Source organism: Bufo gargarizans, chromosome 8 (assembly GCF_014858855.1).
Source record: "Bufo gargarizans isolate SCDJY-AF-19 chromosome 8, ASM1485885v1, whole genome shotgun sequence".
Taxonomy (NCBI): domain Eukaryota; kingdom Metazoa; phylum Chordata; class Amphibia; order Anura; family Bufonidae; genus Bufo; species Bufo gargarizans.
Window position 1 is genome coordinate 178,403,986 of NC_058087.1, and position 22,939 is coordinate 178,426,924.

Below are 22,939 nucleotides of genomic sequence, written 5' to 3' on the forward strand. Positions count from 1 at the left end.
TTGCACAACCTCTTTAAGGGGTTGTACCCATTTAGAAAAAAAAATAGCTGCACCCCTGTCCAATGGTTGTGTCTGTTATTGCAGTTCAGCTCCATTGAATTTGCGCTGCAATACCACACACAAACTGTGGACACGGGGTGGCAATGTTTTTGTAAGAGAACAGCAATTCCTGTACAACCCCCTTGCTGTCCAGCACAAGGCTTCTCATTGGAAACGGTAATATCAAAGAGTGAAGGAGCTCAATACAAGATATATACAGTAGCCATTGGAATGAATACCAGCTGTATAAATCCATATGCACTGAGCTCCACCTAGAGGTGGCCGCGGGTAGTGAGAATTATATCATTTTTCAAGTCAGAAAAACTAAGCTTCCCTATACAGATATACTATAAATTTCCTACATTAACGAGTAGAACTATAATTATGTATTCAAAAAAAGGAGGGTGAAAAGATTTATAGACGGCAAGGAACTGAAAATTCTCATGACGATGCAATGAGGCCATGGATATGAAACCCACCCTGGTCATGCTGGCCCTAAGTCTAGTGAACCTACAAGTAAGTTTTTCTTCTACAGACACCATAATGGTGGCAAACAAGAAATGGTGGTGGTGTGGTAAAACATCATTTAAAGGAATTGTCCAAGGCTACAAAAAAAAACAAAAAAACATGGCTGCTCCTATCTAAAACAGCCCACACCTGACCATGGGTTGTATCTGGCATTGTAGCTTAGCTTCTGAATAGGAATGAGATGCAATACCAGACACAAGAAAAAATCCATGTTGTTCTAATCCTTTAAGGGTCATAGAGTAGGATGTGCCCCACAGTAAGAGCAAAATGGGGCCCCCATCTGGTGATGGTTGATATCACAGGGTCATCCAGGTAATAGGACAGTCGTTCTCGTCAAATCTCCAACCTATTTTTGCAGGACAAAAGAGGCTTGTGGCCCCTGGGCTGCTTTGGGCCACCTTACCCCCATGGCGGCCACCTTGGCAGTGTCTAGGGTATGTGTGCCGATTTGTTGGGCCCTTCTGTTTCACATATACATTTAAAGGGGTATCCCGGTTACATTAAGTTATCCTCTATCAATAAGGACAGGGGATAACTATTAGATTGGTGGGGGTCCTACCGCTGGGACCCCCACAGATCATGACAATGCGGGCCTTGTACCTTCTGCCGCCCCCTGAAATGAATGGAGCGGCTGGTTCGGTAATGCTTACGGCTGCTCCATTTGTTTCTATGGGAATTCTGGAGATATTGGTGCGCTTGGCCATCTCTGGAACTCCCATAGAAATGAAGAGAGCGGCTGTGCTCCTGTCCGACCGACCGCTATGTTCACTTCAGGGGGTAAGGTGCCCCCCATTCTCGTGATCAGCGATAGGACCCCCACCAATCTAATAATTATCCACTATGCTGTGGATAAGGGATAACAATGTAGCCGGAATACCCCTTTAAGGGGTTGTTTCCCATGTGTCCGTTTAAGCGGCTCAGCTCCACTGAACAGAATGGAGCTGAGCTGCAATACCAGGCCCAACCTGTGGCCAAATGTGGCGCTGTTCATGGAAGAAAGCAGCCATGTTTTTCTAATCCTGTACAACTCTTTTAAAATGTCAGAGTCGATCTTTAATAAAACAATCCCAAATTTTCCTTGTTAGTTTTACCCTTTGTGTGCCGATCATTACAAACGCCTTAACCCTGGCATTTCTGAAGTCAATAGCACTGTGCTCAGTTACCAACCCCCCCAATTGTCCACGTTCAGAGCCCCCTCCAGATCACCATGTTATCTCAAGAGATCCTGCCTCCCAGTATGATGTGCGCTTACAGTGCAAGCCGTGGCAGAGCCTCGCACCAGCGGGCACCGCTGCCAGCCCATGCAGATGAGTAAATAAGTAAGCCAGCAGAGTTCACATAACCCTGGGGACAGCCATAGGACACTGTCACCGCAGATCAGCGTCACTGTCACTGGACCTCACTGCTGCCCCATTAAACACAGCTCTGGGCTCATGTAATTGGCTCAGACTGAGGGTTACCCTTAAACACGAGAACATGGCTACCAGCACTCATTTACAGCAGGTCCCAGACTTTTAACCCCTGTCGTGCCAAAAGGTCTGCAGCAGCTCGTACGGATCTGATAACGGACAGGAAGTTAGACTAATGAACACGATTAATTCGGCTCAGGTCTGGAACCACACGATGCCCACTTCTATTGGTCACATATGCCAAGTTGCTATCCGATTTTCCTTCTTCCACTCCATAGCAATGGAGAATTATCAAGCATTATTTCCGACATGGTACAACTGTGGCTGCCAACGTGTAAACCACCGTCTTCCACGTCTACCCCATTCTAAATGATACGTAAATTACATTGTCTGCTATAGTATCAGTGGTGGGTTTTGACCCTTCTGATGGTTCCCAGAGCTAAAGGACTTCAAGGGGATGTCTCATCACACCCATCATTTCACAATATGGCATATCTGGGCTTACGTCTGGCTAAGTAACTGGCTGAGGGATAGAAAACAGAGGGTGGTTATTAACGGTACACACTCAGATTGGGTCACTGTCACTAGTGGGGTACCTCAGGGGTCAGTATTGGGCCCTATTCTCTTCAATATATTTATTATCTTGTAGAAGGCTTACACAGTAAAATAAAAATTTTCGCAGATGACACTAAACTGTGTAAAGTAATTGACACGGAAGAGGACAGTATACTGTATGTATATATATATACACATATACACACACACACACACACTACAGAGGACAGTATACTACTACAGAGGGATCTGGATAGATTGGAGGCTTGGGCAGATAAGGTTTAACACTGACAAATGTAAAGTTATGCACATGGGAAGGAATAACGCAAGTCACCCGTACATACTAAATGGTAAAACACTGGGTAACACTGACATGGAAAAGGACCTAGGAATTTTAGTGAACTGCAAACTAAGCTGCAGAAACCAGTGTCAGGCAGCTGCTGCCAAGACCAATAAGATAATGGGTTGCATCAAAAGGGGCATAGATGCCCGTGAAGAGAACATAGTCCTACCACTTTACACATCACTAGTCAGACCACACATGGAGTACTGTGTACAGTTCTGGGCTCCTGTGAACAAGGCAGACATAGCAGAGCTGGAGAGGGTTCAGAGGAGGGCAACTAAAGTAATAACTGGAATGGGGGGGGGGACTACAGTACCCTGAAAGTACCCCCCCCCCCCTCCCCTGTAGTTAACTCGTTGGTAGCCAGCCCCCCCCCCCCCTCCCTCCCCTGTAGTTAACTCGTTGGTAGCCAGTGGGCCCCCCCTCCCTCCCCTGTAGTTAACTCGTTGGTGGCCAGCCCCCCCCTCCCTCCCCTGTAGTTAACTCGTTGGTGGCCAGCCCCCCCCCCCTCCCTCCCCTGTAGTTAACTCGTTGGTGGCCAGTGGGCCCTCTCCCCTCCTTCCCCCTCCTAATTAAAATCTCCCCCCTATCATTGGTGGCAGTGGAGAGTACCGATCGGAGTCCCAGTTTAATCGCTGGGGCTCCGATCGGTAACCATGGCAACCGGGACGCTGCTGCAGTCCCGGTTGCCATGGTTACTTAGCAATTTGTAGAAGCATCATACTTACCTGCTGGCTGCTGCGCTGTCTGTGTCCGGCCGGGAGCTCCTCCTACTGGTAAGTGACAGGTCTGTGCGGCGCATTGCCTAATGTCACTTACCAGTAGGAGGAGCTCCCGACCGGACACAGACATCGCAGCTCGCAGGTAAGTATGATGCTTCTACTGCATCAGGGGGCAGTCATGTACACAGTTTTTTAGTATATTCTACCCTGAAGCGTCCCCAACGCCTCTGTGTTAGAATATACTGTCGGATCTGAGTTTCACGATGTAACTCATATCCGACAGTATATTCTAACATAGAGACGTTCCCATGGTGATGGGGACGCTTCAAGTTAAAATATACCATCGGATTGGAGAAAACTCTGATCCGATGGTATAAAGGGACTCCTGACTTTACATTAAAAGTCAATAGGGGACGGATCCGTTTGCAATTGCACCATATTGTGTCAACGTCAAACGGATCCGTCCCCATTGACTTGCATTGTAATTCAGGACGGATCCGTTTGGCTCCGCACGGCCAGGCGGACACCTAAACGACTTTTTTTTTCATGTCCGTGGATCCTCCAAAAATCAAGGAAAACCCACGGATGAAAAAACGGTCACGGATCACGGACCTACGGACTCCATTTTTGCGGACCGTGAAAAAATACTGTCGTGTGCATGAGGCCTTAGTAATTAGATCTCCCCTCAGTCGTCTCTTTTTCTAAGTATAAATATATCAGGGGTCAGTACAGAGATCACTCCCATCATCTATTTATCCCCAGGACTGTGACGAGGGGACATCCTCTGCGTCTGGAGGAAAGAAGGTTTGTACACAAACGTAGAAGAGGATGCTTTACGGTAAGAGCAGTGAGACTATGGAGCTCTCTGCCTGAGGAGCTGGTGATGGGGAGTACAATAAAGGAATTCAGGAGGGGCCTGGATGTATTTCTGGAGTGTAATAATATTACAGGCTATAGCTACTAGAGAGGGGTCGCTGATCCAGGGAGTTATTCTGATTGTCTGATTGGAGTCGGGAAGGAATTTGTTTTTCCCTAAAGTGAGGAAAATTGGCTTCTACCTCACAGGTTTTTTTTGCCTTCTTTTGGATCAACTTGCAGGATAACTGGATGGACAGATGTATTTTTTCGGCCTTATAAACTATGTTACGTAATAACAAACAGGAGCTCCTGCTCTGGAGGAACCTCGTTCATCCATGTGTTGCATTTTATTGAATAGCCAAGTGGTATGATTGGAAGCATTCAGGAACCACAGCGAATCAGCCAAGGAGTGGAGACCACGTAAAGTTACAGAGGTGCATAAAAGCCACCAATGCTCCACTGACTCCATAACTGTCCCCATCTGGCATTAACATCTGCACAAGAACTGTGCACCGGGAACTTCATGGCATGGGTTTCCATGGCTGAGAAGCTGCATGCAAGCCTTACATCACCAAGCACAATGCCAAGCGTCGGACGGCGTGGTGTAAAGCACCTCAACCACTTGACTCTGGAGAAGTTGAAACGTCTTCTGTGCAGTGAAGTATCACGCTCCTCTATATGGCGGTCTTATGGACGAACCTTGTGTTGGCAAATGCCCGGAGACCCGTTACCTGCCTGACTGCTTTGTGTAAAGTTCGGTGGAGGAGGGATATTGCTATGGCGTTGGTTTTTTAAGAGGCTAGCCTAGGTCCCTTAGTTCTGGTGAAGGGAAATCTTAAAGGGGTCGTCCGATAAAAATTGTCTACATTTTCCAAACCAGCACATAGCTCTCATTACTTTTGCAATTCCATGTAATTAAAAATATAGTATAGCCACTGAGCTATGCAAAAAAAAAAAAGGTATCTGTATAGCGCCACCTGCTGTTATTTTCCTTATTTCTCCATCTATCTCACTGAGGTGGTCGCACGCGCTCAGTTAAAAAACTGTCACCACCCATCTTGTTAGAAGCTGTGGCAGTTAAAGGGAGAGCGCTACAGCAGAAAGGACATGCCCCCTGAGCTGCCAGCCTGAAATAAATCTAGTAGAACAATTGGAGTAATTAATGTGGAGACCTCTGGATCCATGTGAGGTACAGGGCTGGTTTTAGCTTTGTTAGAAAGGTTTTGTCATGTACTATATGATGTCAGATTTTCTTTCTTTTTTTTTCATCAATCATGGCAAAACCCCTTTAATGTTTCAGCATATCAAGACGTTTGGGACAATCGCATGCTTCCTTTATGGGAACAGTTTGGTAAAGGCCCTCTGCTGTTCCACCATGACTGTGCCCCAGTGCACAAAGCAAGGTCCATAAAGGCATGATTGGGGCGAGTTTGGGGTGGACAGAGCCTTGGCCTGAACCCCATCCAACACCTTTAGGATTACCTAAAATGGAGACCTGTGTGCCAGGTCCTCTTGTCCAAGGCCAGTGTCTGACCTTGCAAATGTTCTTCTGGATGAATGGCCAAAAATTTCTACCGACACACTCCAAAATCTTACAGAAATCCTTCCCTGAAAAGCAAAGGGAGGAACAAATCCATATTAATCCCTGTGGATTTAAAATGGGATGTAATAAAAGCTCCAATACTTTTGTCCATACAGTGTAGATATGATAGATAGATATGAGATAGATGGATAGATAATCTACAACTTTTAGCCCCATCTGACCTGTTAACATTCCAGAACCTTTGGCACCTTTTCTAAATTTTCCAAACTGAGCCCATTCCTGGGGATCATTATAATGGGGGCAGGTGTTGACGCTGGGCCTCCAGATCCCTATAGTGATCCCTACTGTGCGATATCTTTAGTCCTGCGTCTCCTGCCGTGTCTTCTCCCCCTCCTTACCTCTCTCCCTCCCGCTCTCTCTCCCTGGATGGATTGGTTGTGTCAGACTCAAACAGCCGTGTCCCTTCATCCCCCCCAGCTTGGTGCTATCATTTATCCCGATCACAGGAGAGAGGGGACCTGTCAGACTGCGCTCATGTCTTCATCTGCTGGGCTGCACTGAGAGGCAGTGACAGAGCTGTGAGGGTGTGCGATTACGTGCAGCGGGATTATAATGTGCGTCAGTATGTCGGGGTAACGCACTACAAGTCGCTCGCTGGACGACATCAAACCTGATGGATGGAGCGTAGGGGCCAGCCATGTCCTACCTGTTCTAAAATCTCAGGGGTCATTTCACACCAGCACTGTGTGTGTGCCCGGGTTTTAATGCCTTTCCAGGTTCACATGGATGTTTTATTTTTATTTTTTTATCACATTGTAATTTCGGACATTTGTAGAACTTTTCATATCATCCCACCCTGTACTAGCAGCTTTAGGGTACATGCACATGGCCATATTTATGGGTTCACATCCGTTCCGCAATTTTGCAGAACAGATGCATACCCATCATTTCAATGTGGCTGCAAAAGATGCGGACGCATCTGTCCTTCCATTCCGAGGCCCCGCAAAAAAGTTAGGGCGTGTCCTATTCTTGTCCGCAATTGCATTTCTACCATAGGGTTTGCAAAATGCGCAACGCACATGGTTGATATCCGTGTTTTGCAGGTCTGCAAAACACAAAAAGTTGTGTGAATGTACCCTTATACTCACTGAGCCATGGTGCATACAGAAGAGTGGGGGCCTCCTAAAGATCAAACTGAGCCCCAGTTATGCTGGGCAGAAGGATGGGTTGTTTGGCAGATTAGCCACCTTCTACCTATTGCTCTAGATCACCCCATACACAAGCACACTCCGCTCGGCTCCGTGTGCATGTGTTCTCACTACGGAGAGGGTAAGACACCTCTCTTATCTCTCTAGTGAACATAAAGGATCAGGCATGCCGGAAAAAAAAAAGCCCAATACTTCTGCAACAACCCCCCCCCAACCACATGATATGGTCGGTCAGTTGCGCCAAAATATGCAAGTCCGTCTGACCTTCATCTAATGAATGTTAAGGCTAGAGTCACAAAGTTTTAAGTTTTTTATATTTTTACATTTTTTTTCCAATTAATTAGAAATAATTTAATGAAATAAAATTATTATTATTGCTTATTTCACATCTCACTGAAATGAATCAAGCGTTCATATAGGTTAGTCTACATTCACATCAGCGGTTTCCTTTCCGGGAATTGAGACCCGGCAGAGGATCTCAAAACCGGAGGGAAACACTTCTGTTGACAAAACTGAATGGAACGGACTGCACCAGAATGCATCTCGTTCCCACGCTGCAAGCAGCGTTTTTGAGCACGTCATGGGATACTGATCAAGACGGATCAGTCATAAAACATAATGTAAGTCAATAGTGACGGATCAGTTTTTCCGAACACAAAAAAAAAATAGATTCGGCGCCCATTGACTTACAATGGATTTCATGATAGATCCGTCTTCTTCATTTGGGATATAATACAACCGGATCCGTTCTAAACGGATGCAGGCGGTTGTATTATATACCGCAGGCATGCTCAACCTGCGGCCCTCCAGCTGTTGCAAAACTACAACTTCCATCATTCCTGGACAGCCTACAGAAGGGCATGGTGGGAGTTGTAGTTTTACAACAGCTGGAGGGCCGCAGGTCCATGACGGATCCAGCAAAAACGCAGATGTGAAAGTAGCCTAAAGCGGTTGAATGAGAAACGGCACCACACTCGTCACAGGTAGCATCTGGTATTGCAGCTCAAGCCTACCGATTTAAAATTGCTGCAATACCAGCCACTGCCTATGGACAAGAGTCTGTCTAGGACAGGCATGTCCAAACTGTGGCCCTCCAGCTGTTGCAAAACTACAACTCCCAGCATGCCTGGATAGCTTACAGCTATTAGGGCATGCTGGGAGTTGTAGTTTTGCAACAGCTGGAGGGCCGCAGTTTGGACATGCCTGGTCTAGGACAAGATAGACAGGATTTATTAAAATGGACAACCCCTCCCCCATTATATAACTTTCGAACATGTCTAGGAGGACACGTCAAGGAATATTACACCTAGAAAACCCTTAGAGCCAGGAATGTGGGATAATGGCCATCGCTCTGTATTAGCTGTAAGACCGCAGGAATCTTCTCTTGTCAGGTAACTTTCATCACGTGACTAAATGTAGAGGTAAGTGGCTTATTACAAATCACGGCTCTGGTGAAGTCTGCGTGGTTTCACGTGCAACAAGCTTTCCATCGATACCATGAGCTTTGTAGAAAAACTTAGTGGACTTCTCGTCCACTTAAAAAAAATAAACTCGTGGTATCTTACCTCAGAGACAGAGGTTTACATCACTGAGGGGGGTCCTAACACCCCCAGTCACTAAAACAAAGGAGTCCAAGCAGTCGTGTGACCACCATATAAAGGCCCGACCACTCTTCTGAGCACCACACAGAGATGATAGCATTTTCTGACAACCACGAAGATGGCCAAGCGCCCTTCTGGACCCGAAACAAGGGACCAAGCACTCCTTTGAACACCATACAAAGGACTAACATCTCTTCTGCCCGCCATTCAGAGCCCTATCCCCTCTTCTGACCCAGAAATCTTCTGACAATCATACAACAGCCTAACCTCTCTTATGGCCACCATACAGCAACCTAACCTCTCTTTTGCCCTCCATACAGTGACCCAAGCACTCTTCTGAGGACCACATAGGAGCCCAATAACACATCTGACCACCATATAAAGGCCCAACCATGCTTCTGACCTCCATCCATGGGCCCATGTACTCTCCTGAACACCATGCAGAGTCCAAAACCCTCTTCTGAGCTCTATGCAGAGATCTTAGAGCAATACCTCTTTGTTTTTTAGGTTGAAGGACTCCCCAACTCTCTTCTCTCATCTTTGATCTAAATGTTGATGGATTTCTAGTAGATTGTATTGGCTAGTTAAACTCCTGCTCTACGATTCCTCCTGTAGCTGGGTACCATACCTTAAAGCAGCCATTTTTAATAGTAATGAGCCATCGTTTAGTCAAGGAGTCCCCCTGGCTACATGAGCATGCGCTGTCCCCGTCCCTCCTGTGTCTCCTATTTTTATAGTGAATCCAGTCTAGCGCTTTATCCAAGACGGCGTAAAACCAAAAAACAGGTAAGGCTCTGTTCACCAGTGGACACATCTGATGAATACCACCGGTAGCCAAGGGGCCCTATTGACTATTAAGGTCCAGTGAGGTATCCATCATTTTGGATCTATTTTTCCTGCCACATATGACAGAATCTGTGACCGAGGCTCCAAAGGAAATGCGAACAGAGCCTTACACATTTTCACCTTACAACATCTTAGCACAAGTTTAGTCCCAGTTGATGTCTACACAGCCACCGCTGATCTAATATGAAATAAGAAGGTCTGATTCTCCAATGTGACCCAAGCCCAGGTTGTGGTTACTGGTTCTGGCAGGGCTGGAGCAGTGGAGTCAGACCCGATAGTCTCAGAATGAAAAGATTAATGACCCGTGGCAGGTGCCTCTTCTCTGCCAGGCCCTTAGGCCTGATCTACTAGATAGTGACTGATAGTCATCTGCATAGGTCACAGGTGAATTGCGGTGCGCTGCCGTACATGATCGTTTTCCCATCGTTATGAATGCTCATTAGTGCATGCGGATCACTGCACCCTGGCTCATGTCCACATACATTCTGAAGAATTATACAGAATTTCCCTCCAAGGCCAGAACATCACCAATAAATGGACGTCCTTCACTACAGTGATGTAAAATTTTCCATTCAGCTCTACGTTCGTTATATCTGTTTCTAGGAAAAGTAGGATGACAGTCGGCACTATAGTGAAGAGCAAGTAGATTTATAACTGGGCAGACCTGGCACTGAGCGATCAGCTGATTAGCCCAAGAGAAGTTACCACTGGCTATGCATTTTCCCTGCAGCGGACACTACGGGGGGGTGTAGAATTACATGCGGCCATTCAAATCAATAAATGCCCATGCAATATGTGAAGAGACTGGGCCAGGCAGAACGGATGCTGTTGCTTGTAGGCACCTCTCAACTTTGGTTCATGAAGGGGTTTCATAGGGAGTTCTTAAGCAGGTGTACCTCCCCTATAAGGTCCATATGATATAAGAGTGCATATGTCAAGGTGGTGATTTAGATGAGACAACCCATTAAAACAACTTATCCCCCATCAACAGGATAGGATCGGTGGGGGTCCGTCTACTGGAGCCCATGCCCATCACAAGAACGGGGCTCATGCTCCCCCATTTGAAAGGGGTGGTAGTCACACATGAGCACTGCAGCTCAATTCAACTATATAGGGCAGGTGGAGATAGCCAAACTCTTGTACTAGACCATGGATCATCATGAGAACAGCCAAGCATGTGTGCATGCTGGAAGTTGCAGTTTCACCACACCTGGAGTGCCGAAGGTTGCTGCCCCCTGTACTAGGCTATCTTGAGCAGTCCCACAGTCGAATCAAGTGTCACAGACCCCTGTTCTCATGAATGGCGAAGGCCCCATTGGTCGGATATGGGAAAAAAAAGTTATCTTAATGGGCAACCCCTTTAATGAACATCCCTCCCCTTAAGCCGCAGGTATGGATACTCTGGAGATAAGGTAGATGTGGTTTGTTACAAGTTTTGTCTTCTGGGACTGCTAGAAGTTGATGAGGGGGATACTAACTTATCTATATGTATGCAGAGAATGCTGTTCCAGGCCCGAATAGTAATAGCTAAACACTGGACCGATCATGACCCGCCCACCTCTCGGGAATACATTAATAGAATGAACACCATCCTAAGGTATGAAAGGGGAATATACTTGAAAAGAAAGTGTCCCAATAAGTTTCTATCTATTTGGCAGGGATGGTTAAGTGCTCCGGGTCTAGTGTCAGGGGCCCTCGCTGCGGACTGCATAAGGGACCAAATTTCTGGGACTGGGGAACTGCGACAGGTTGGCCTGGTATAGTGGGAACGCTGGTCAGCATGGCTGTGCACTAGTGTTTCGCAGTGGACAGTGCTACAACACCGAAGAGATGCTGCTTTTGTAGGGCTCGGCCATCTCACAGGTTTGAAAGTTTGGTTTAATGATTGGGTTTTATTTTGATATATGTACACCCTGGATACATTGTGATTAATGTGTACTCCTTGGAAATAATAAGATGACACAACAACATTCTATTTATATTTAAAAAGGGGCACAAATGTATTTGATTATAAATGCCATTGGATGCTGACATACAGTATGTGTATATGTCGTACACTGTGTTTTACTTTTTCAATAAAAACTATCTTGATAAAAAAAAAAAAAAAAGGATGTAGTTTGTTACTGTATGCTATCCATCATAGGTATACATCAGGGAATACTCTCAAATCCTTAACTCCTGCCTATTAAGGGGTTCATTCCATCATCGGGAGTCTTCTGGTTTTATCAATTCCTATGGAAGTTCCCACTTATACTGTCCTACATATCTCCAGCCCTTGGTTATTTTAACCTCTACTGAGCTGGAAGACAGGATTTCTTACAGGGCAAGTACGGAAAGTGAGTGACAAGCGAATCCTCCTTCTGTAAAAGGTCAATGGAGAGGGTGGAGTACGTGCCAAAATGAGGGAAAGCTAGGATATCGCCCATGGGAATAAATGCGTTATTGCATACAAAACCTTTTAACCTCTATAGCAAAGAGGACGAGCTTTATCGTTAAAAGAGGTGAAAATTATGACAGTAGTGGGAGTGTCTGGTCGTCTGGACTGGGTTGACAATATCATAATCAACTATACAATGGTACATTGGGTATTCGTTTTGGAAAGTGCAAATATATTGTAATTAATTTAAAAAAAATTATATAAAATACATGTGATGACCGGAGTGACGTCACCACATATAATACAAATAATAAAAAACTAGCATCCACCAGATGGGTCCTTACACCAATTAACACAGTAATGACTTTGAATACTTACACCAGCTGTACCTAAAAGTGACAGGTCTGCTTTTAGATCAAGGCTACACCAGGTATGTGGTGGGTAAGAAAATGTTATTACAGGATACCAAGGAACTACAGAAAACTATTTCCTGTTTTTTTATTTATTTATTTAAAGGGGTTGCCCCAATATGACAACTTATCCTCTACCTATAGGACAGGGAATAAGTGTCTGATCGGTGGGTGTCCAACCACCAAGGCCCCTGCCGGTCCCCATGTGACTGAAAAGGCATACTAGAAATTGTGCTACATTCTAAATACTGCGTATGAGGACCAGTTGTGACTTTCCATCCATGTTAGACGGGTTAGGAAAAAAAATATAAGTTGTTTTCTTCCTATGGGCAGAGTCTGGTATTGCAGCTCAGCGTCATTGAAGTGAATACTGCAATGCCAGGCACAGACTGTCGACAAGGGTGGCACTGTTTTTCATTGCAAATCTACAGCTTCATTGCAAATCTACAGCAGCCGGAGCCATCGCCCAGATAAAAATACAGTTGCGCCATTTAATTAATGAGGAGAAAAAAGAAAGTGAATGTAGACTTTTTTCCCCCCAGAATTGATCAACACATGCATAATAATTGTTAAAGAGAATGTGTCACCTAGATTTTTTTTCACTAATTAGAACCAAATCTATAGATAGATGTTACCTGATATTGTAATCCCATCATGATGATAACAAGTTGACTGCTGAAAAGTGATCTGCACAGAACAGAACTGTCAGCCTATTATGAGGCTTAGTGGTCAGTGTGAAAAAAATTCTGGATTTTAGATCATTTTTTGGTGACATTCCCGTTAAGGACCATCTGATCCAGGTGACGAATAATACAGTATTTATTTTTATTGAAAATGTATACATTTTCTTTTACTCAGCCCCCATACTCCTCTCTGCAGTCACACTCTCTAAGTGCCAGTAAAGGATTTGGAAAGGCTTGATTTAATACGGACAATCCTCCTTGCCTCTTTTCTGCCAAGTGTTAGTCCTAGTTGAAGAACGGACAGGCTGGTTGCTAGGGAGCCCAGAATGAAAAGGCTGGTTGCTAGGGAGCCCAGAATGAAAAGGCTGGTTGCTAGGGAGCCCAGAATGAAAAAGGCTGGTTGCTAGGGAGCCCAGAATGAAAAGGCTGGTTGCTAGGGGCCAGGAGAACAAAGTCTGGTTGCTAAGGGCTAGGGGAACAAAGACTAAAATGCTAGGAGCCAGGAGAACAAAGCCAGGTTGCTAGGGGCCAGGAGAAAAAAGACTGGTTTGCTAGGGTTCACTAAATATATTTCTCGAATTTCACACGAACATCTCCGCCCGATACACTGGGAAGTCAATAAGGTCTTCATGTGAACAACCGGTCCGCCCTGGGAGCCACCATGGACGCCCGGGGGTCTTAGATATTTTTCTATAGTCCAGTGTATTCAGTGCAGCAGCAGAACGTAGTCCTGTATGGATTTGGGAACAGGCAGCTCGGTCACCACTTGAGATAACTGGCATTCTCCTAGGCTGCCCCTTACCTCACGCCTCGCCAGAGCTTTCAAAGTTCCCGGGACCGAGCACAGTTTGACAAGACGCTGAGACAGCTGGGCATCACGGGCAGCCTCAGGGGGCACCCCACCTTCTCTCCTCAACCTGAGGGTGCCACAAGCTCTGTGCAGAAGTTCCAGGCATTCCTCCTCCCTCTCCCCACCCAGGCCTCTACCCATCAGAACGGCAAGCCGCCCCGCCGGGTACTGACCCTTGAGGTTAGCAGTGTCGGGCTGGGCCCCATATTCCAGGAGCAGCCGCACGCTCTCTAGATTGCCTTTCATAACCGCCCAGCTCAGGGGTGTGTCCTGGTTGTAGTCTCTGGCATTGACCTTTGCGCCGCCCTCTAGTAACGCTTGTACGCAGCCGTCCATGTTTTTGAAAGCAGCCCAGTGTAAGGGGGTGTCCTGATTACCATCCGGAGCGTTGGGGTCGGCGCCGTATTCCAGGAGGATTTCAACGCAGGTCTCGTCTTTTTCCGCCGCGTAGTGCAAGGCTGCGCGTCGGTAGCCGTCGAGGGCATTGACCTGCAGGACGGAGAAATGCAATAATTTACCAGATACCACTTATACACCTGAATAGACCTGCTCACAGCTGAGGATCTGCTTTAGTATATCCTCTGTGAGCTAAAAACATCAAGTTCTTTATCGTCCAGACGGTTTGCTGCATTGTATCGGTGCAGGGAAAATGTATCAGCCTGGAGTCATTCAGTTAAGCTCACAGGGTGCTGTCTAGACTGGATAGAAATGTGGCTTTTCATCCTTTGGAATGTTTTCCGTTCACCGACAGCAAGCAGAAAATCTTGAAATTGGTGAGGAGTTGAAAAAACAAACAAAAAAAAACATAAAATAGGAGTCCCCCTTTAAGAAGACATAGCCTACTCACATTTGCTCCTTTCTCCAAGAGCAGCTCCACGCAGTCTGCGTCGCACACCATGCAGGCGCTGTGTAGGGGCATCAGGGTATCGTGAGGACCATTTACATCGGCCCCCTGTGGACAGAGAGGACCAGTATTAGTTAAAGGGGTATCTCCTCGACATGTACATTTATGGCATACCACTGCACGGCCAACACCTGTTAAGTACGAGGGTCCCCCGACCCCTGGTGATCCAGCTGCCGACGTATGAAAACTGCTGCATAAGAATAATTATCTACAGTAGCTTATCACAGCAGGAGCTCGACATCTGCACCTCTAAGGCCCCTTTCACACGGGTGAGTATTCCGCCCGGATGTGATGCGCGAGTTGAACGCATTGCACTCGCACTGAATCCCAACGCATTCATTTCTATGGGGCTGTTCACATGAGCGGCGATTTTCACGCATCACTTGTGCGTTGCGTGAAAATCGCAGCATGCTCTATTTTGTGCGTTTTTTCACGTAACGCAGGCCCTATAGAAATTAATGGAGTTGCGTGAAAATCACAAGCATGCGATTTTCACGCACAGTTGCTAGGAGACGATCGGGATGGAGACCCGATCATTATTATTTTCCCTTATACCATGGTTATAAGGGAAAATAATAGCATTCTGAATACAGAATGCATAGTAAATTAGCGCTGGAGGGGTTAAAAAATAAATAAATAAATAAATTTAACTCGCCTTAATCCACTTGATCGCGCAGCCGGCATCTCTTCTGTCCGTCTTCTGTGCTGTGTGCAGGAACAGGACCTGTGGTGACGTCACTCCGGTCACCATATGGTCCGTCACATGATCTTTTACCATGGTGATGGATCATGTGATGACCGGAGTGACGTCACCACAGGTCCTGTTCCTGCACACAGCAAAGGAAGACAGACAGAAGAGATGCCGGCTGCACGATCAAGTGGATTAAGGAGAGTTAAATTTATTTATTTATTTTTTAACCCCTCCAGCGCTAATTTACTATTCATTCTGTATTCAGAATGCTATTATTTCCCCATATAACCATGTTATAAGGGAAAATAATACAGTCTACAGAACACCGATCCCAAGCCCGAACTTCTGTGAAGAAGTTCGGGTTTGGGTACCAAACATGCAGATTTTTTCTCACGCGCGTGCAAAACACATTACAATGTTTTGCACTCGCACGGAAAAATCGTGCATGTTCCCGCAACGCACACCCGCACCTTTTCCCGCAACGCCCGTCTGAAAGAGGCCTAAGTAATGGCATTCAGCAGCCGAGTGACAGCCACACCAGGAACTGTAGGTGGCCATATTGGTAGTCACCCAGCTTTCCAATAAATGCATGTAATTAAAGGGCAGGATGGAAATTTTAAGACAGATCACAGGCGGCGCCCTCGTCTCTCCACTCACCTTGCGGATAAGGGACTCGACCGTGTCTCCGGGCAGAGAGCGGATGGAGGAGATGGCACGTATCAACCTCTCTGAGAGGGAGCACTTCCTGTGCATGTGGAGCATGGTGGGCAGCGATCTACACGGAAACATATGTTACAGAAAGGGTTCATTAGTAATATCAATACAGGTAAATGGAAAAAATATTATAAAATTTATAATATAAAAATGCTTAGTAAATATGGGGGTCCCTGACTTACCCACAGCAGTCTTACCCAGCACAAATCCCCCCCCCCCAGCAGTCTTACCCAGCACAAACCCCCCCCAGCAGTCTTACCCAGCACAAACCCCCCCCCCCCCAGCAGTCTTACCCAGCACAAACCCCCCCCCCCCCCCCAGCAGTCTTACCCAGCACAAACCCCCCCCCCCCCAGCAGTCTTACCCAGCACAAACCCCCCCCCCCCAGCAGTCTTACCCAGCACAAACCCCCCCCCAGCAGTCTTACCCAGCACAAACCCCCCCAGCAGTCTTACCCAGCACAAACCCCCCAGCAGTCTTACCCAGCACAAACCCCCCCCCCAGCAGTCTTACCCAGCACAAACCCCCCCAGCAGTCTTACCCAGCACAAACCCCCCCAGCAGTCTTACCCAGCACAAACCCCCCCCCCAGCAGTCTTACCCAGCACAAACCCCCCCCCCAGCAGTCTTACCCAGCACAAACCCCCCCCCCAGCAGTCTTACCCAGCACAAACCCCCCCCCCAGCAGTCTTACCCAGCACAAACCCCCCCCCCAGCAGTCTTACCCAGCACAAACCCCCCCCCCAGCAGCCTTACCCAGCAAACCCCCCCCCCCAGCAGTCTTACCCAGCACAAACCCCCCCCCCCCAGCAGTCTTACCCAGCAAACCCCCCCCCCCCAGCAGTCTTACCCAGCACACCCCCCCCCCCCCCAGCAGTCTTACCCAGCACAAACCCCCCCCAGCAGTCTTACCCAGCAAAACCCCCCCCCCCAGCAGTCTTACCCAGCAAAACCCCCCCCCCCAGCAGTCTTACCCAGCAAACCCCCCCCCCCAGCAGTCTTACCCAGCAAACCCCCCCCCCCAGCAGTCTTACCCAGCACACCCCCCCCCCCCAGCAGTCTTACCCAGCACAACCCCCCCACCCCCCAGCAGTCTTACCCAGCCCAACCCATCAGTTCTATCCATCTGATCCCTGACAGTCATATCCATCACAAACCCCATCAGTCATATCCAACCATTGCCGCCTTCACTCCAGCATACCCAGCTTTCTCAAACCCTGAATGGCAAGTCTGAAGTAAACATGGGCCCTTGGTCCAACCCCATGCATCATAGGAAACTTGGGTGATGACCATTATCGCCTCCATTCTATGGACCCATTTTTCTCAAGCCACGAATGGCAAATATGAGTCCTTGAATCACCACCATCCAGGAAAGATGGGGGACAACCAATACACCTCTCCGTTCTCAAACCCTAAATGGTAAACCTGTCCTATTACACTGTTGTAAAACCTGATTCGCTGTTGGGGTGTCAGAGAAAAGCTGGGTGAGCGGTAACGGCGGCCATATTGGTCATCACCCAGCTTTCCCGAAAACTGATATATTAACAATTTGAAAGATGCCCACTCACAGATTTCTATTCTTGCTCTTTGAGTACAGGAATGCAGAGTAGATGGAGGATATGAATGATGCAGGAAGGCTCCCCTTTCCGCACACTCTTCCTCCTTTCCCCGGGGGGGGGGGGGGGGATGGCTGAGGTGCTCTTCTCTGCCTGCACTCACCCTCCGGGGAGACTCCCTGCCTCTGGCACTCAGCGGGCACATGAGACGGACCAAGGCGATGCCTCCTAGGGCTGCTTTTAATGGATGAAGAGCAGAGAGCGTCTCCTTCCATTAATTCTTGCTCAGATGGGATGAAATATTCAGCAGGAGGAGGGGAGGGGGCCGCAGAGCCGGGCTTCCTCCTAGGCAAAAAGAGCGCTCTGCCAAATCCTCACACACGGCGAATATTAGGGGAGACTTTAACCAGTTTCTTGCCGGGGGGACCAGCTGCGGATCGCTAGTCCCACAGCGCATGACATGACAGGACTGGGAGCAACGCGTTAACGTACAGCAGCTGGAACCTGTCAGCTACGTGGTGGGAAACAGGCCATTTACTCCGCACGCCCAACTTTTAGCTTCATTTAGCGCCCCTTAGCACATGTGACCCAAGAGGCGAACATGAAGCCACGCGGCATCCAACCTGACATAGCAGACGCTACTCGACAATGCAGCAAGAGGGGTCAGAAATCTATTCCATGAGCACCGACATATCTTGTCTATGATAAAAAAAGATAAATGAATGAATACACATCATACAAGGAGTGCATTTAACCCATTCCGGCCTCTGCCGTACATATATGGCGGAGGTCGGGTCTTTAAAGATGGCACCCGTTTGCCACAGGTTTTTGCTGTTTTAAACAGAAGACACACAAGGCTAATGTCTGCGATCGGTGATAGTGCCTCAAATGCCCTGGTCAATTGTGACCACGGCATACAAGGTGGCTTTCTCCTGGAGCAGTGTGCTCTCGAAGCCTGAATAGCTCCCCCACTCGGCGATCGGGGGAGCCATTCATTGCCTGCAATAGCATGGGTTTCTTCGGAGAGACCAAGGTTACTGCAGTTGTAGATTCTATGGAGCCCTGCAGGTGGCAGGGTTCCCTAGGAGCATAGGGAGTCTACAATGAATTGTAATGTCAGGGAGAAGCAACCTAATATATGCTTCCAATAGTCAGAGTGATGTAAGAAGTAAAAATAATAATAGTTTTAAAAGAATATAAATAAAAATCTAAAGATCACAGGCAACACCATGTCCCAAAAAATTTCATAAAAAGTGATCAAAGAGTCATACACACTTAAAAATCATATCAATAAAAACTACAGAAAAAAAAGCACTCATTCAGCTCAGTAGACGCAAATATAAAAAAAGATAAAAAAATATAGCGATGAAAAAAAATTCCTACGTTTTTTTTTTTGTTTTTTTTCCCCAGTATTAAAACACAAGACAAACTATATAAATGTGGGATTGCCGTAATCGTACTGATCCAGAGAATAAATGTAACAGGTCAGTGTTACCACAAGGAATACCGTAAAAACAAAACCCATAAGACTGCGGTGGAATTGCACTCCCCCCCCCCCCCCCCCCCCAATTCTATTCCATTTGGAATTGTTTTCTAACTTCCCTCTACATTTTTTGCAATTAAAAAAAATTGTTACGTTTCTCTTCAGTTTTCACTGGCAAACAGTAGTGTTCAGCTTGGAAAGACAGGAGGATATCCAGCGTCTGTATGACGGTTACCATGCCAATGTGGCAGCCTGTATCACAGCAAAAGATGCCACCCAGTATTAATGTCACCCTGTCCCCACATATGCCTTCTGCAGAACCCGAAGGCTGCACCTCCCTGGTTGGGTGATCATTGACCAAGCTCCACCAGCAGTTTTTACTTTGTAAACCTCAGCTCAATCGCATCGAGTTTTCCAGATGTTCCTTTTCCATTTTCTGGTGGCATATGTGACCACTGTCCCTCAGACAGCTACTGAAGGCGATGTGCTGGCAGCGAGAAAGATGAGCAAGCGCAACGATCCGAGCGACTCTGACAAGAGCCACGTGGTGATGGCTGGACGACAAGGTCAGAGCATCTCCAAAAGGGCAGGTCTCGAGAAGGCGTTTTCCCAATATGCAATGGATCGTACCGACCAAAGGTGGTCCAAAGAAGGACAACTGGTGAATGGGCGACTGGGTCATGGGGACGGCCAGTTGGGTGTGCATCACTTACCAGGGGAAGACAGGGCACCAGGATGCTCTGCGCAATGTTCTGCTGGGAATCCTTGGATCCTGGCATCACGTGGATGGGACACCTACCTAAATATTGTACAGATAAGTACCCCACATCATGGTAGTGGCTCCCCCTAATGGCAGTGCATTCTTTGGCAGGTTAATCCCCCGGCCACACTGAAAAAACTGTTTAGGAATGAGGAACGTGACAAAGATCAAGATGATGACTTGTCTCCAAATTCCCAGAACTCAATCGTCGTCTGTGGGATCCATGGAGGCCGCATCGAGCAACTTACAGCATCTGCTACTAACGTCTTCACAGGTCTTGTGGAGTCCAGGCTTTGATGGGTCACAGCCGCTTTGTAGGCATGAGGACAACCTACACAATATTAGGCAGGTGGTATCAATATTATGGCTGATCATTCAGCTGTGGAAAAATAAAAAAGACAGATGCAATGGGTGACAACTTTTATCACTCACAGCATCCGACCCAAACAGAACAGAAAGACGTATTCTCATTATATGATTCACTGCTCTACATGAGCGTCAGTGTCATTACCTAGGGTGATAAAGATCAGCAGTGCCACCTGGTGGAGGAAATAAGCACTGCGTATAAAAATGCACAAAAATCAATTCCACCTACTACATACCTGCACAAGGTTGTGATGGCAAATATCACTTACTTAAAAAAAAACAAAAAAAACTCTGCATCCCAATTTAGTAAGCGCAGCCCCTGTACGGCCCCCTGACCTGGAGATTTTGGTAATACGACCGGGACAGACAAGGCTTTTCTCCTGCTGGTGGCACAAATAACACAGCGAAAAAAGTGGCGTATAACGTAGAATTCTGATTTAAGCGGCTGTACTGCAAGCGCTCCTATGGTATGGTCACACAATATTAGGGCATTTTGCTGCATTTATTAGTAATTGCTGCAAAATGCATTTTTTTTAAAATTTCGCCATGATTTTAGGATAATCATAGCCCAAAAAAATGCATTTTGACTGCATCATGTGAACGTACCCTTAGCACCATCCGTTTCACAGAGAAGTTCACTGTTACCCCAGATACAGTGCCTTGTAGGGCTAGCTCAGCTGAATGTATTGATACCTTTTCCTTAGCGATACATTGCTTCATTCATTTAATCCAGGCATGCTCAACCTGCGGCCCTCCAGCTGTTGCAAAACTACAACTCCCAGCATGCCCTAACAGCCTACAGCAGGGCATTGTGGGAGTTGTAGTTTTACAACAGCTGGAGGGCCACAGGTTGAGCATATCTGATTTAATCCATATGCAAATGAGCAGTTAAGTGCATCGAGGGCGGGGCCAAGCCACTTTGTGCACCCTCACTCCGCCGCTCCCTCGCCTCCTTGAGACAACGATGTTCCTACACAGTCATCACTTCTGGCCCTGACCATCAAGGAGAGGAAGCAGCAAGGGTGCACAGAGTGTCTTGGCCCCGCTTTCGGTGCACATAATTGCTTATTTGCATATGGATTATTTAAAAAATTACTTTTTCTCCAGAATGAAGCAATTGATCGCTAAGTGAAAGGTATCATATAAGGCACTGTGCCTGGTGTAACAGTGAACTTCCTGGGGACGGGTTCCATTTAACCCTTAGGGGTAACAATGCCTATTTAAAAGGCACCGATGTCACACACACAAAAAAAACCACTGACATTAGTTGGTACGCAAAAAACTGCGACACATTCAACCACAAGCTCTGCAAACCTGCGTCTCACCATCTGTCGTGGAACTACAACTGCCTGCATGCCCGTACACTGGCAGAACAGCTGGCGAGCCACATGGCCGACATTCTGTGACCTAATGAAAGGAATCCGAACCATGTGTTGACTGAAAATAGCAGCACGTCCTAAAATGTGTGCATATCTGTTCCGTGGCATGTGAATGGGATCTTGAAAACTTAATATTTATAGTTAGTGATTTGATTTTTTTTTATTTATTATTTTTGCATAAATTAACACCCAAAAATCTGCAGTGTGTGAACCTGACCGAGACGCTCAGCTATAACCGCAGTCACATGACACCCATAGAAATATCAGGAGTAGTGTTGAGCGAACTTGTGTTTTAAGTTCTGCGTCCAAAGTTCGGGTGATTGAAGAATCCCGTTATGGATTCCAAATTCCGTTATGGTCCGTGGTATCGGAATCCATAATGCGATTCTTCGGTAACCCGAACTTTGGACGCAGAACTTAAAACACAAGTTCGCTCAACACTAATCAGGAGTGACGCACCCCAAAGAGTTCAAGGACATTCAGCGACTGTAGGACTTCCCATTGCCCCCCCCCCCCCCCCAAATATGGGACTACGGAGCCTGCAATACGGTCCCATGCTGTGCACGCGTTACGCGGGGGCGACCACAAGTCGATTTTGACGCACAACCCCCACCCTCCAAGCAGCAGCGCCCATCATTAATTTGCATTGTCCCTAACGCGACTACCACACAGAGCACAGCACCGCAATTGGCCACGGTTGTCAGATATCAGGCGCAATACGACTGCACCCTCCTGCAACCCTAATGCGCTTTAAAGGGCTGCAAAGTTGCACAGTGCCACCAATTACTGGGCAAAAAGGTTACTAAATGCTACCCCCTCCCTCCATGACACTGCTAATCCTGTGCACCACAACTCCCAGCATACTGTGCACACCACAACAGCAGCCCACCGCTGTACAGAGCCCATGACCACAACACACAGCCACACACTCACCTACACCAGAGCTCGGCGCGGCTGACGTCCCGGACACAGGCTCAGCCAATCAGTAGTCCGCAAACTTAGATTGACGGCGCGGCTCACCAATGAATGAAGACGCCGGCGAATAGGCGGGGACGCTGATGGGAACACTATTTGACGCAAAATATGTACGTTTTTGTTGCTATTTTGGTCAACGC

General features: G+C 47.1%; 1 protein-coding gene across 3 annotated transcripts; it reads right to left on the minus strand.

Annotated features, from left to right (window-relative positions):
* Nucleotides 1-11,750: 11,750 nt before the first annotated feature.
* On the minus strand, nt 11,751-22,788 carry ASB8 (ankyrin repeat and SOCS box containing 8). 3 transcript variants are annotated; one of them, XM_044303280.1, is made up of 4 exons: nt 22,758-22,788; nt 16,225-16,342; nt 14,820-14,924; nt 11,751-14,461 (listed from the first exon to the last, which is right to left on the minus strand). In XM_044303280.1, the coding sequence occupies exons 2-4, from the start codon at nt 16,327-16,329 to the stop codon at nt 13,829-13,831; spliced, it is 843 nt and encodes a 280-aa protein (XP_044159215.1). In that variant the 5' UTR covers nt 16,330-16,342; nt 22,758-22,788; the 3' UTR covers nt 11,751-13,828. The 3 variants fall into 3 exon arrangements, with proteins under 3 accessions (XP_044159215.1, XP_044159214.1, XP_044159216.1); XM_044303279.1 differs by lacking the exon at nt 22,758-22,788 and adding an exon at nt 20,328-20,440; XM_044303281.1 differs by lacking the exon at nt 22,758-22,788 and adding an exon at nt 17,996-19,014.
* Between the last annotated feature and the right edge of the window lie 151 nt (nt 22,789-22,939).